The 15774-nt window shown below is 39.6% G+C and overlaps 1 protein-coding gene across 1 annotated transcript in view; it reads left to right on the forward strand.

The window, feature by feature from the left end:
- Positions 1–45: 45 nt before the first annotated feature.
- LOC111183455 (hexokinase HKDC1) overlaps positions 46–15774 on the forward strand; it is an 80164-nt gene continuing 64435 nt past the window's right edge. Inside the window, exon 1 of the mRNA XM_030759254.2 lies at positions 46–14226. Coding sequence (XP_030615114.1) covers positions 14164–14226 — 63 coding nt within the window. The 5' untranslated portion in view covers positions 46–14163. The remainder of the gene's footprint in view (positions 14227–15774) is intronic.

Consider the following 15774-nt stretch of genomic DNA (forward strand, 5'->3'; position numbering starts at 1 on the left):
CTAAGAAAAATTAACTGTTAAGGATAACTAAACTGCTGTTTGTTTTGTGTCTTAGAGAATTTATTTAAAGATTTATTTAATGGCCATTTGTAGTATAGCACTAAGACAATGCACTGTAAGGAACTCTGCGTGGGAATAAAATCAGTTTGGTGAATTGTTTTGACCAGTTTCCTATACCTTTGCTGAGGATGTCACAGGTAGAATTCTTTGACAGAGGTTGCTGTCTGTTGTACCCATGTACCAGAGGCTGTTCTAGGTGCTGGAAATACGCAGTAAGTGAGACAGATAATGTTCCTGCCCTTGTGGAGATTATATTTTGGTATGGTGACTGACAGGAATAAGTTAAATAAATAATGTCAGCTCTGTGAGGGCAAATATTGTTGTCTGTGTAATTCACTGCCATATCTATGGTGCCTGGAATATAGTAGAAGCGCAAATGAATGTGAAATTAATAGATGTGATTTCAGAGATAAATGCTAGAAAGAAGTAGAATAAGGGAAGAGAGTGGTAGTGGTTGGTGGGCTATTTTACATAGAGTGAGTGGTCTTCCCGTGTCCAAAGGCCAGTCTGATGCATAGTGGCCTTTACTTGTCCAATAAAGATTTTAAGCCTTGGTTAGAGATATAGCTAAAAGGAGCTTAAGGACATAGTCTTTGGAGTTGGATAGATCTTGGTTTAGCTTCTCTCATCACTACCAGTTAGTTCAGTAATCTTACCTTCTCTATGGCTTGGTCTCCACATCTGAAAAAGATGGACAATAACACCTACTTAGCGTTGTTTGGGAGGTTAAATGTGATGAGATGCCATATAGCACAGGACTTGGTATACAGGAAGTGTTTTATAAATGAACCTGAAGGTTTGGGTTCATTCTGGGCTGTGAATTGAGCTCTTAGGTCATTCGAAGAACTAAACTAATTTCTTGAGCAACTGCTAAATCGAGGCTGACTTCAGACTAGGGATTAAACTGACTTGGTTGTAGTTGGGTCAAGGAGTAGCCAAGTTTACAGTTAGTCATCTCTCTGACTTTTTCTTCAGTAGTTCAGAGTTCAGATGATATTTAATTGATAGCAGTCTTTATTCTTCTAACCTTTGCCTTCATGAAAATGAAGGCTGAACAGGCAGCACTGACTGTATAGCTCCCTTACTTGTGGATAATCAATAGTGAAATGCCTGGAAGGGCATATTTCTTTTGATATTTTGCGTTTGAGCAACTTTAACTTGTAGGACTTGCTTTCCGCTGTGACTTAACGTCATGGCAGACATAGTCTATTCTTGCCCAGATGGACTCAAGAAATACCCATGAACTGAACTGGATAATGGAGGGTTGGTCTCGTATTTACGTGATGAGATACGTTACTTAAGAGGGTTATTTTTTTTTTCATAAATTTATTTTATTTTTGGCTGCATCGGGTCTTCATTGCTGCTCGCAGGCTTTCTCTGGTTGGCGGCGAGCGGGGGCTACTCTTCGTTGCAGTGCGCGGGCTTCTCCCTGCAGTGGCTTCTCTTGTTGCGGAGCACGGGCTCTAGGAGCGCGGGCTTCAGTAGTTGTGGCGCACGGGCTTAGTTGCTCCGAGGCATAGTGGGACCTTCCCAGACCAGGGCTCGAACCCGTGTCCCCTGCATTGGCAGGCGGATTCTTAACCACTGTGCCACCAGGGGAAGCCCTTAGAGGGTTATTAATTCTCTCACTTTCTCCAGTTTAGAAGCTAGAATTGGTAAGTCAGAGAAGACACTTAGGCAAGACACTTGCAAGTTAATTGTTAGTGAAGCCTCAGATAAGAGGAGTGGGGGTGAGGTGCTGTCAGAGAAGGGCTGCTTGAACATTGAGCTACAGAGTGTTTATAAATACTAGTGATAGTTTACTTTTCACCTTTCCCGTCTTTGTGGGGGAGGGAGAGCTCTGTGGTTAGGCAGAAGAAGAGATTAAAAGAAAGATGAAATCAGGTGAAACAAAACAGGAAAAATATAATTGGAATGGCTGTGAATAACTCTAGTGTGTTTAAAATGGTCACTGTGAAATCAGGTCTTCCTTCTCTGCTACAAGTTTGACATGTCACTTATCTTTCTTTGTGGGCTTATGGGGCAAGCTAAGTTCAAGGCATGCATTTCACTAAGGTCATGTTTTCAATCTTTCCAAAACTTTTTTTTCTTGCAGTTTTCTAACAGGTTTTGAAATACTTGCCTGAAAACCCTCCTTGGACTATTGTGGATTCAGCTGAACATCAGCATTGGGTATGGACTGAGGCTTAGATGCCGACCTCAGTTCCATCAGTACAGATCTGGGTAATTTAGTAAAATGTGGTTAGTACATAAATGGTTAACAATAATAACCAATGACTTGTAATGCTTTGTACATTGTTTATGGACGAGTGTGAGTATACAAAATGGAATTGGGTCTTTTGAAAAATGACTTATTGTGAATCACAAACAAAACTGTCATCACAAATCACCAAAAATTCTTACACCTCAGACCTGGGAGTCTGTAATTATGATGCAGTCATTCTTTGTGTGTCCAACTGAAAACAAACCTATGAGGATATAATGAAAAGTTGTGGTTTGATAAGAGAAGCAAATGGATAAATGAATTAGGCTGTTTCCCTACTCTATTTTCAAAAGTTGTAAAATACATAAACTTGAACAGAGATAACAGTGTTTCTAAACATGCTTCTGAGCACTATTATCTAAAAGTCTGTCACTCAACATAGTAGGACAATTCCAACAGAGACGATAAACAGTGGTTGTCTTAATGGGCAGAAAGATGCCAGAGAAGGGGAAAAAAACTTTTGAAGTAGGATCGGGTTTTGAAAACAATTTAAGAAGCTACTTTTGGCAAATTTGGGTTGAGGAGGCGTTTTGAAGTCCTTTAAAGCTACGCTCTTAGAATCTGCCCAGAGATTCAATATCATGTGCTCCTTAACCAGTCCAGGCCTTTGAAAAGCCCTCGGTGCTTATAGAGGCTTGGGAAAGGCTTGTAACCTCAGTGACTACTTTGTTGTTGTTTTAACATCTTTATTGGAGTATAATTGCTTTACAATGGTGTGTTAAGTTTCTGCTTTATAACAAAGTGAATCAGTTATACATATATCCCCATATCTCTTCCCTCTTGCATCTCCCTCCCTCCCACCCACCCTCCCTATCCCACCCACCCTCCCTATCCCACCCTTCTAGGTGGTCACAAAGCACCGAGCTGATCTCCCTGTGCCGTGCGGCTGCTTCCCTTTAGCTAGCTGTTTTACATTTGGTAGTGTATATATGTACATGCCACTCTCTCACTTCGTCCCAGCTTACCCTTCCCCGTCCCCGTGTCAAGTCCATTCTCTGGTAGGTCTGTGTCTCTATTCCCATCAGTGACTACTTTGAACTGCTATTTGAGACACCTGTAAAGTGCAGTGAAATTGATAATTCCCTGCTGGGAGATCGTTTTTTTTCAAGTGCTTGTAATTAGGTCGAGATCATATATATTTTTAAAAGTTCCTTAAGTAATTTGTAATGTGCACAAATTGACTTATTCTTTCCTCTTAACAGCTGCATTTTCATTTTCTCAGCATGTTTATCACTCATTGTTATTCTTTAAAAACTGATAAATAGATGTTGATCGCATGTAATTAAAAGTAGTATATAATATAAATTCAAAACAAAGCTCACTTGGAAATAAGAACTTTCCCCTAAGCCACACTTTTGCACATTAACTTACCTCTAACTCTATATACATAAGCCAAGTAAGCTTAAGCCGTGTTTTAAAAATTAATTTTTGTCAAAGGAATATATACATAGCTTTAAAAACCAGAAACAAGCATTTTCAACTCTATTATTTATTTCTTCTAATACTTAACCTCATTGACTGCATAATATACATCTCCTACTGTCTCTTGAGTCATCATTTTAAAGCATTAGCTACTGATTTCCTGTTATAGCAGGTGAGGATTTAGCTTTCTTAAATCACTCCTTAAATCATTCCTTTTCTCCATTTCTCTTTTGATATATCTATTATTCCTTTTTGTGGTTGTTAAATCAGTATTTTAAAATTATACTCATGACTTTTCTGCTACTTTCTAGGTAATTTCTCCAACTTTATCTTCTAACCTATTGAAAATTTAATTTTCTCTATGTTAGTTTTCATTTCTTAGAGCTCATTATTTGATAGTTCCTTTTTTCATTTTGAAAATAAGAGGAGTAACAATAAACAGTGTAATGTCTACATCTGAGAAGAGATTCAGATACACATTTGAAAAGAAAGAGAATTCAGAAGAATAAAGGGGAGTATGGCAATGTGCGAGAAAGAAGGTAAGACTTTTGTTGCTTATTATGAGAATGTTGGCATTCTCTCATTTTTTTTTTAATTGAAGTATAGTTGATTTACAATGTTTTGTTAGTTGCAGGTGTACAGCAGAGTGATTCAGTTATGTATATATATGTGTGTGTGCCTGTGTATGTTCTTTTTCAGATTCATTTCCCTTATAGGTTATTATAAAATATCGAGTATAGTTCCTTATGCTATACAGTAGGTCCTTGTTGGTTATCTATTTTGTATATAGTAGTGTGTATATGTTAATCCCAAACTCCTAATTTATCCCTCCCCCCCTCCTTTCCCCTTTGGTAACCATAAGTTTGTTTTCTATGTCTGTGGGTCTATTTCTGTTTCGTACTTAAGTGCATTTGTAACATTTTTTTTTAGATTCTACATATAAGCGATATCATATGATTTGTCTTTCTCTGGCTTACTTCACTTAGTATGATAATCTCTAGGTCCATCCATGTTGCTGCAAATGGCATTCATTCTTTTTTATGGCTGAGTAATATTCCATTGTATGTATTTACCACATCTTCTTCATCCATTCATCTGTCAGTGGATACTTAGGTTACTTCCATGTCTTGACTATTGTAAACAGTGATGCAATGAACATTGGGGTGCATGTATCTTTTCAAATTATAGTTTTATCCAGATATATGCCCCAGAGTGGGATCCCTGGATCATATGGTAATTCCGTTTATAGTTTTTTAAGGAACCTCCATACTGTTCTCCATAGTGGCTGTACCAATTTACATTCCTACCAACAGTGTAGGAGGGTTCCTTTGAGAATATTGACATTCTAACAGCTGGCAGTCCTGAGTTCTCAGAAAGTAGATGCTTTCAGCTCTGGCCTTTTCTGGGGAGCTTTCAGCCACTAGAAGAGTCTACCCTGAGATGATAGAAGAAAAACCTCCCATGATTTAGTCTCCTAAGTTCTGCACAGTGATTTAATTTTGTCACCATCTGGTCCATATACTGTGACTTTTTACTCAATTATATGTGCAAATTCACATAAATGATTTCCAGGTGAATTATCAATTCTGACTCCTGTTTTTAGTAATATTAGAACTCATATATTTTCACATATTCTTTTAACTATAAATCTTGCCTTGATCTTAAAACTTTTTAGCTTCTCTTATTTTCCTCAGCTAATGCTCTTCTTCCCTTACCAACTTAATACATCATATTGTATTGTTACAGCAAAGTTTACAATGTATGCATGTGTGTATTATCCTTATTCATTTACAGACAATCCTAGTACAACTGTATGTATTTCTCAGAGGCCATTATCTTATTAGTGGAATTTAAACCACTCAGAGCTAATTAAGAGTGCTGTAAAATGTAACCAGAGAATATGAATGTTTAATACAATCAAAAAATACTGGAAAATGCCTTAGAGAATACACCTTTAAATTATTCCCAGAAGTTTTATTAGGACGTTCCCTATAGATTCATATAAGTTTTTTTATCAGTTATGGCTCAAAGTTAAATTTCTCTTTTTGAGCTTAAAACTCTTGCTAGGAAAAAAGTACTGAATTTTTTTTTTTAAGTGTCATATAGTTCCTCTCCCTCCCCCCTGCTCCCACCCTTGTTTGTAGTTATCCTCTTGTTCTTGTTTCATGGATACAATCAATATCTTATTTCCCTAAAGATATTATAGTTTTTGTTTTAAGTTCTTTTCTGTTTCCTACTTTTTTTTTTTCTTGCTTGGTTTTTGCTTTTACCATTGGAAACTTTTCTTTAGTGTCTAGTAGTCTTTGGCTATGTTCATATTTAAAAGTGAGGAATTATGGGACTTCCCTGGTGGTCCAGTGGTTAAGACTCCATGCTTCCACTGCAGGGGGCACGGGTTAAATCCCTGGTTGGGGAACTAAGATCCCACATGCCTTGCAGTGTGGTCAAAAAAAAAAAAAAGTGAGGAATCAAGCTAATAGGAAGCTCTGTTTACAAGGGTAAGGCTTTTGGATTTTGATGTAGGTTGATTGGATCGTAAGCTGGCTTTTTTTTTAATTGAGAAATAATTGACATATAACACTGTAATTTTAAGGTATGCAGTGTGTTTATATATTGTAATATTACTTCAGGAGCATTAGCTAATACCTTTATCATGTCACATATTTATCATTTCTTTTTATGTTAACAGTAGGTAAGATTTAGTCTCTTAGTAACTTTAAAGTTTATAATACAGTATTATTGACTATAATCACTATATTGTACCTTAGCTCTCCAGAACTTATTTATTTACTAGTTACAAGTTTGTACCTTTAGTATTGCCCCAATTCCCCCATCCCCAGCCCTTGGTAACTGTGTTCCACTCTCTGTTTTTACAAGTTCAGTTTTCTTAGATTCCACGTATAAGTGAGATCATACGGTATTTGTCCTTCTCTGATTTACCTCACTTAGCATAATGCCTTTAAAGTCCATCTGTGTTGTTCCAAATGGCAGGATTTCCTTCTTTCTCATGGCTAAATAATATTCCGTTGTATATATATATATACACATCTTCTATATCCATTCAGCTGTTGACACTTAGGTTGTTTCCATATCTCGACTATTGTGAATAAAGATGCAATGAACATGGGTATGCAGATACTGCTTTGAGATACTGATTTCAGTTCCTTTGGATGTATACCCAGGAGTGGGATTGTTGGATCATATGGTACTTCAATTTTTAATTTTTTGAGGAACTGCCGTACTGTTTTCCGTAAAGGTCAACTCAATTTACAATCCCACCAACTGTGCACAAGGGTCTCCTTTTCTCCATATCCTCACCAATGTTGTTATCTCTTGTCTTCTTGATAAAAGCCATCCTAACAGGTGTGAAGTGAAATCTCACTGTGGTTTTGATTTGCATATCCCTGATGATTAGTGATGTTGACCATGTTTTCATATATTTGTTAGCCATTTGTATGTCTTCTTTGGAAAAATATCTATTCAGGTCCTTTGCCCATTTTTAATTGGATTATTTTCTTTTTTTGCTGTTGAGTTGTATGAGTTCTTTATATATTTTGGATATTAGACCTTTATCAGATATATGGTTTACGAATTCTCCCATTCTGTAGATTGTCTATTCAATTTATTGATGGTTTCCTTTGCTATGCAGAAGCTCTTTAGTTTAATGTAGTCCCACTTATTTATTTTAGTTTTTGTTTCCTGTGTTTTGGTGACTTATCTAGGAAATCACTGCCTGGACCAATGTCAAGGATCTTTTCCCCTGTGTTTTCTTCTGGGAGTTTTATGGCTTCAGGTCTTACATTTGAATCTTTGATTGATTTTGAGTTAATTTTTGTGAATGCTGTAGGGTAAGTTTCATTCTTTTGCATGTGGATATCTAGTTTTCCTAGCACCATTTATTGAAGAAACTGTCCTTTCCCCATTGTGTATTCTTGGCACCCTTGTCAAAAATTAGCTGACTATATATATGGTACTATATATATGCCAGTACCATACTGTTGTTTTTTTAAAATAAATTTATTTTATTTATTTATTTTTGGCTGCAACGGGTCTTCGTTGCTGTGTGTGGGCTTTCTCTAGTTGTGGTGAGTGAGGGCTACTCTTCCTTGAGGTGCGCGGACTTCTCGTTACGGTGGCTTCTCTTGTCGTGGAGCATGGGCTCTAGCACGCAGGCTCAGTAGTTGTGGCTTGTGGCCTCTAGAGCACAGGCTCAGTAGTTGTGGCACATGGGCTTAGTTGCTCTGCAGCATGTGGGATCTTCCCGGACCGGGGCACGAACCCGTGTCCCCTGCATCGGCAGGCGGACTTTCAACCACTGCGCCACCAGGGAAGCCCCGCTTTCCTTGATTTTGATGGCTTTGACAGCTTTGAGGAGGACTAGTCACATATTCTACAGAATGTCCCTCAATTGGGATTTGTCTGATGTTTTTCTTAGGATTAGACTGGAGTTATGGGTTTTGAGAGGAAGACCACAGAGGTAAAGTGCTGTTCTTATCACACCATATCAAAGGTACATACTATCAACATGACCTCCCTGTTGATGTTAACCTTGATCATCTGGCTGACGTAGTGTTTATCAGGTTTCTCCACTGTAAAGTACTCTCCCCAACCCCTCCCCACCGCCTTTCCATGCCGTATGCTTTGGAAAGCAGTCACTATGCACAGCCCACACTTCAGGAGTGAGGGGTGTATGCTCCACCTCCTTGGAGGTGGGGGGGTATCTACACAAATTATTGGGAGTTATTCTGCGTGGGAAATTTGTCTTTTCTCCCATATTTATTTATTCATTCAATTTATTTATATTAGTATGGCTTGATGGGTATTTATTTAGTTATTGGGTATTTATTTTATACTTTGGGTTATAATACAGTAATACTTCATCTTGTTGCTCAAATTGTTCTAGCTTTGGTTACTGCAAACTCTTTCCGTTGGTCTTGTGTCCCTTTGATATATCCTCATCATTTGTTTTTGTTGTTGTTACTGTGTTTCGTTTTTTTAGCATTCTTATTTTTTTTGGCACTACAAGATGCTCAAGACCCAGCTTGTATATACTCTGCCTAGTTCTAGAATCAGACATTTCTCCAAGGAGCCCTGGTTCTTTTTTTTTTGCCGTGGGGGTGTGGAGAATGATACTAGAAACCAAGATCTGAGTGCTAGGTATTCTTGTTGCTGCTGGGTATCATTGCTTCCAGGGTCTCTCAGCTTGCAGAGCAAGGAAATATATATGAGTATACCAACTTATGTACATATACATATCTACAAGTATTTATGTATATATATATATATATAGTGTGTGTGTGTATATACAATATATCTAACCATCTGTATTTATATTAAGCTAATCATGAGTTTATACTGATGGCCTCAACTCTAATCCAGAACCTGGATCATTCTAGCCTTCTCTACTCACTTGTCTGTGGCCTCCCACTCTAGCAGAGAGAAAACAACCTCCTGCCATCCACTCTCCATTTACTTGATTGTCTAATTCCAGCATACATTCGGCCCTCTGTATCTGCAGACTTGAAAGCTGAAAGCTTTTTATATACACTTTTAGCCGATCTTTTTTTTTTCAGCCTCTTGCTTTTCTGAAGTATCAAGGCCTTCAATTCCTGAGCATTTCTAGAGTTACAGATGCCATTGCTCGTTTCTTGGTGCAGTCACCCTCTGCAGGCCCTGAGGTGTCAGTGTTTCCTCTGCTAAGCTGTTACTTCTCTGTCAGCTTTCTGTCTTCCAAAATTATGTTAAGCTCTCTTGTCCTTGTGGGTTTATGCCACACTTAGGTATTTTGCAAATACAGCTCTTAATGTACAGTTGTGATAAAAAATAATTGTGTGCAGTTGATGTCTTTCTTTTTTCCCCCCTTTAAAAAATATCAAATTTATTTAGGTATTATTTACATACAGAATAATGTGCACCCATTTTTTAAATGATTGAAGATTAATTAATTATTATTGAACTGTAGTTAACATACATGCTCATTTCTTCATGAGCATTCCCTGACTGCTCTTGGGTCAGGAATAAACCTATAAAAAACTATCAGTAGTATTCTTTTGAAACTTGCTGAAGTCAACATTTCTGCTTCATTTGTGGTTGCTCCCATGGCAACACCATAGTAACTGTAACTGCTGGCAGGGTTTGAAAGTTTCTACTTTGACTTTCTTTTATGGCAGTTTGCTCTTTCACACACTCTCTTTCTTATTCTTTTGCAGCATGTGGAATACCAGCAGGGCAGACTGTTTTATATTATGGACAACTTAACTTTGGACATATCATTAAAAAAATAGGGGACAGAATTCAAGATCTGTTTTCTTTAGTAACAGGAATAAAATATTTATAAAATTCCTAACTGTTTCTATAATTCCAATAAATGGAACTGGTACCTTCTAATGGTTTACAGTTATGGTTTTTTAAAAAGTTTATTCAAGTTTATTTGCTTATTATTGAGGTATAGTTGATGCACAATATTATATAAATTTCAGGTGTACAACCTAGTGATTCACAATTTTTAAAGGTTATATTCCACTTGTAGTTTTTATAAAATATTGGCTACATTCCCTGTGTTGTACAGTATATCCTTGTAGCTCATTTATTTCATACATAGTAGTCTGTACCTTTTACTCCCCCACCCCTATCTTGCCCCTCCTCCCTTCCCTCTCCCCACTGGTAACCACTAGTTTATTCTCTATATCTGCGAGTCTGTTTCTTTTTTGTTATATTCACTAATTTATTTTTCAGATTCCATATATAAGTAATATATATTTTATGTTTTACTGAATGTACTGAAAGGGCTGCATGCATTTTTTTTATCCTAAGGGATTAAATGGGATGAGATGAAATAGCAATTTTAAGAAGGGGTACTGAACTAGGTGAAGGCTTAGATTAAAGAGATGCTTTTAGTGTGCCCACTATGGGATGCGTGGCTTCTCTTATGTGATCTCATTTACTTTTATTCTGCAAATGACCACAATGGAGCTATGAACCCTTTACAGATATGAACTTGGAGCCTTTGTCTTCAGTCAGGGCAGAGCCAAAGTGGGAAGTCAGGGCCTGTGCACTTTCCACTGGGCTTAGGTCCTGTATTTCCCTAGCTTAGGTTTCCCTAGCTTAGATTCTGTATTTCCCCTGTGCTTTGCTTCCAGGTTAATGAGAGCCAGTGTAGCACAGTGGGTAAGCATGGACTCTGAAGCCACACTGCCTGCATTCAAATATCTATTCTACCATGTACCACTTGGGATCTTTGCCTCAGTTTCTCTATCTGTAAAATGGAGAGAATGATAGTTGTGGTGGGAATTAATATTGTAAAACACCTAGTAAACATTATATCAATACAAGTGTTTACTAAATAATAGGTAAATTGTGTTGCTCTTCTTGTCCTCCTACTGTGCTCAATACTAAAAGGAAAACAGATACTGTCTTTAGGTCTTCCCATAAGGGCCAGCTCTGTGGAAACAGAAATGTGTATAGATGTGAGAGAGTTCCTTCTTACATGGAAGGTTTGGGCCAGACAGGTAATACGTTTTAACTAAAATGTCACTTAGCAGCGCTAACCCTCAAATGATGTTCTTAAGCAAAATCTAAGTGCTTATAAGACTTGTATATCGTTGAATAGCTACATAGAGCTTTAGTAAGGGTGAAAAATTCCATTGGTTGAACTGAAATAATCAGATGAGGAATGGTAAAATAATCTAATTATTTTGTCTTTCTAAAGTGAGGGGGCCGAGCTAGATGACTTCAAATGCATGTGATTTTTATAATCATTAAGCTTCTTGGTTTAGTCAGCTAGCTCAGACCTGGAATGTAGATGCTAATGTGCTTAGATTAAAAAGTGGAATGATGTAATAGCTGAAAATCCTCTGGTGTCATTTGCCTAATTAAAATCCCCAAAGCTGCCTATCTGGCACATAAAAGCAACCACTAGATTGCAGAGATCTTTGGTTATAACTTCGTGTCCTTTTGTCCATGAGCCATTGTAACCCCTTATCCCTATGTTGAATAAGTCAATGACCTTGGTGCCATACTGCACCTGAGGTTACTTTTTAAATGAAGGAATTAAGACAATATTGTTATCACCTGTAGGCGGGTGACCTGCCCAGGATGTTATCCAGTGCAGACTCAGCGACGGCACGTCTGTTTCAGAATACCAGTTCCACATGGGGAATTGAATAGTGTCAACAACTAAAGATTAGCCTTTGCTTGTTTGTAGAAACGACAAAGTAAAGGAGCTAGAAGAGTTCATAGTCTGAGGGGTAAACACACTGAAAAGGATAGTGTTTCTCATTCTGGGAGATGGTTTTATATCAGTCTGAGAAAAGCATCTGAGTAGTTTTAATCAAACACCCTGGGCTTAGGCTAGACTTCCAGTGGCTCATCCGCATGATGGATGGATAAAGAGCACTGACTGGAGAATCAGTGGCTCCTGAAGAGGCAGCTGTTGAAGGTTCTCGCCAGGCAATTGTCTGGCAATTGTCTTGATAAATGAGATTATGCAGTTGCAAAGCAAACAAAGTCGAGGCCGCTAAGTTGACCAGGAAAAGTCATTTTTTTTTCCGTTGGTATTGTAGAGCAGGTGCCTATAGGAGCAGAGAAACATTGGGGTGCCCAGCTGACCTTCATTAACATCAGATCAGTTGCTAACTTTAGTAAGCATTTGATTAGTATTTGGGATGTTATGGTCAGGAATTTCTTCATTTGCCATTTTCCCCCACTGGGAAGATCCCATTGAAGTGATATCTGTGTGTTTAGTTTTCCAAGTACTATTGACCCTTGAACAACTCAGAGGTTAGGGACGCTGGACCTTCCACACAGTCAAAAATTTACTTATAATTAATAGCCGGCCCTCTGTACAAGTGGTTCCCCCGTATCTGTGATTCCACATCTACAGGCGGATTCAACCAACCCTGGATCATGTAGTACTGTATTATTTACTATTGAAAAGAATCCTTATGTAAGTGGACCCATGCAGTTCAAACATGTGTCGTTCAAGGGTTAACTGTGGTTGGAATTCTTGACAATAACCCCAGAGAATGCTGCTGCTAGTAGTAGCTATTAACTGAGTATCTATTGCATGGAAAAGGAAGAAAGGCAATATTATGTATTGTTTAAGAGCTGGGCACTGAAATGAAACTCCTGGGTTTCATTCCTCACTGTACTATTTACAGGCTTTGTGATTTTGAGCAAATTAACCTTTCTGGGCCTCAATTTTCTCATCTATAAAATGGAAATAGTAAGTGCTCTATCCATGTTAGCAGCTGTTGTTAACAGCATCGTTGTTGTTGCTGATTTCATCAGCTGACCGATGACTGCGGGAAGAGTGCAAAGTCTGTTGTACCCATACATTGACCCCTTTCTGGGTCCTTCTCACATCAAGTATGATGGAGGGAGATAAGTGAGTGAACCAAATATCCTGGTGGTCTGAGACATTTCCCGTCTGTGACTTCAGTTTTTCTCTCCAGCAGCAGCTTCCCAGTGAGTACGGGTGACTTCATTCTTTCTCATGGATAATTTTTTTCTGGTTCATTAGCTGGGATATCAAGGTTTTCTGGCTTACCACTGTGAGTAGATAAACCTTTATTGATTTTTTTCCATTACCAATGGCTGTAAGCTAAGAGATTTGATTGGTCACAAATCAAGGAATTTGCCCCAACATTCTTTTTTTGCGGGGGGGGGTGTACGCGGGCCTCTCACTGTTGTGGCCTCTCCCGTTGCGGAGCACAGGCTCCGGACGCGCAGGCTCAGCGGCCATGGCTCATGGGCCCAGCCGCTCCGCGGCATGTGGGATCTTCCCGGATCAGGGCACGAACCCGTGTCCCCTGCATCGGCAGGCGGACTCTCAACCACTGCGCCACCAGGGAAGCCCTGCCCCAACATTCTTGAAACCTCTCCGACCAGGGCAATACTTAGTCTTAATTAAGATAGTGCTCTTGAGGAGCAGAGAGTTAGGAGTTATATTCCTGTGCTGAGAAGAAAAGGACTAAAGAGAAAAGCCTGAGACTAGACATTTGCAGAGCAGCTCAGCTGGTTGAGAGTTGGCTTTGTTTAACGCCCAACTTCTCAGAAGATTTTCCTCGGCTGAGTGGGCTTGGTGGGACATTAGCTTGAGAGTGTTGCTTAGCAACGAGATTTTGTGGGACCCAATTCTCAAAGAGTCAAGCAACCCGTCCCCTGCCTACCCTCCACCAACCCTCAGCTACCATCCTGAGCCTCCTATTAGACAATCAAGTGTGTGCTGGAGGGAGGGACCAGAGACAGGGGGCAAAGTTTAATCGTTGAACTAAGCAGCCTGGAAGTATTTAATCTGTAGCACCTAGTTCCCCGGAGGGATCCAGCCTGGACTGGAAGTGGGCAGCGCTCCAGAGCCGTGGGAGTGAATGCTGCACGGAAATATCTGCTCACCTTAGGAGAAACCAAACTTGGGGAGAATGTTTGCGGTACACTTGATGGCATTTTACTTCACCAAGCTGAAGGAGGATCAGATCAAGAAGGTAAGGACTCACAGAGCTGAGAGATACCTGGTCCAGTCTTCCCTGACAGAGTTAATTGATCCCGTGCCTACATGTGAAGAGATTTAAGAGAGCTTATTAGAAAAGGTACAGGGTGCACAGAGGCAGTAAAAACTCACAGAAGGGGAAGAGGAAGTAAATGGGCTGCACATTGCATACTGTCCTGAGCCTTCAATTTCACTCGGACTTCAGATACCAGACGGGAAGGGGATGAGGAGAAAGTCTTTAGAAAGCTTGAAGACAATTGTGTTTGATGTGAGGAATGTTTGGGGGAAAGGCTACAAAGAAGAGTCATTTTTAAAGAAAATTTGAGAACTCATTAAAGTAATTCACATGATTCTTCACATACTTGGAAGGATATAAATACGGATACCAAGAGGGGTGTGAGTTTTTACGTACAATATTCAAAATATATATTGTTGGCACGTGCTGTTGGCCAGTGGTGTGCTCTTAATGATGTGCATTATTTTGCCACTTTGCACAAGAAACCTGTCTACAAAATTGATTCCAAGGTCGGCTGGTTAAAAGTTGCCAAGGCTCAAATGGGGGCCAGCCACCAGCATTCTCTCCTGGCAGCCTAGAATGAGCCCAGCCTGCCCCTCTACCCACACCAGCTGCCAGTGGCAGGGCTCTGGGCACGAGCATCTCTCAATTTATAGATAACAGAAGTCCTCCCAGCAGGTGGATTTAGTCAAGATTACCCAGGTATTTAAAGTGGAGTGAGGATTAAACCCAAACCTCTGAATCCTCCTTCAGCATTCTTTCCATTGTGTCATGATGCCTCCTGGCTTTTCAAACTGAAAGAAAGAAAGCATGGCACCTGACAGCCCTCCTGTACTGGGTGGGATAACCTCCCACTACATTCTGTTCATTAGGGAGTTGGGTTGCCGGTTATAGCAAATCTTAAAATATTGTAAATCAATCAGTTATCTTAATTTTCATTTATTGATTAGATTCAGAGAGCTCTCTACTAGCTTCTTAAGGAGGTGGAAAAGTCCTACAGTACTGCTTAAGAATTCATTTTCTGTTACAACCTCTTAGTAAAGATGTAACCTGCATGGAGTCTCTCCAGCCCTCAAGGGGAGTCTTTGGACCTTTATACCTCTAGTTCTAGCAAATTAGTTTCATTTCCTTGGGCCCCTTTGTGGTGGTTAACCTTTAGTTACACCCAAGAATCAGGCTAGACATGTTTGTCCACCAGCCCAGGTGCAGGCCCAGGAGGTGGGATTGCAGCCTCCACTGATCTGTTCCAGGTCCTTCTGGGAGGAGGGTCAGCGTTTGTCAAGGCCTGGGGTTGACCCCTCTCTCTCTCTCCCAGGGGAAGGCAAGATAGCTAAGCGTGAGCTGAGCAGGGATAGTCAGGAGCACTTTCCAGCCACCTTGATGAGTGAGCCAGCAGGTGTCTGGGGTAGCAAGGGTGGCCAGTTTATGAGTTGCTGCGTTGAGTCATAGGTTCTGAGAACACCAACTCATTCGCTTCTCCTCATGGTGACAACACACCTGGTCAAAAGGCACGGGCTCTTTCTCCGT

The sequence above is a fragment of the Delphinapterus leucas genome, chromosome 16 (genome assembly GCF_059928025.1).
Source record: "Delphinapterus leucas isolate spDelLeu-1000000601 "Yukka" chromosome 16, BTC_Dleu_Yukka2, whole genome shotgun sequence".
Lineage (NCBI taxonomy): Eukaryota > Metazoa > Chordata > Mammalia > Artiodactyla > Monodontidae > Delphinapterus > Delphinapterus leucas.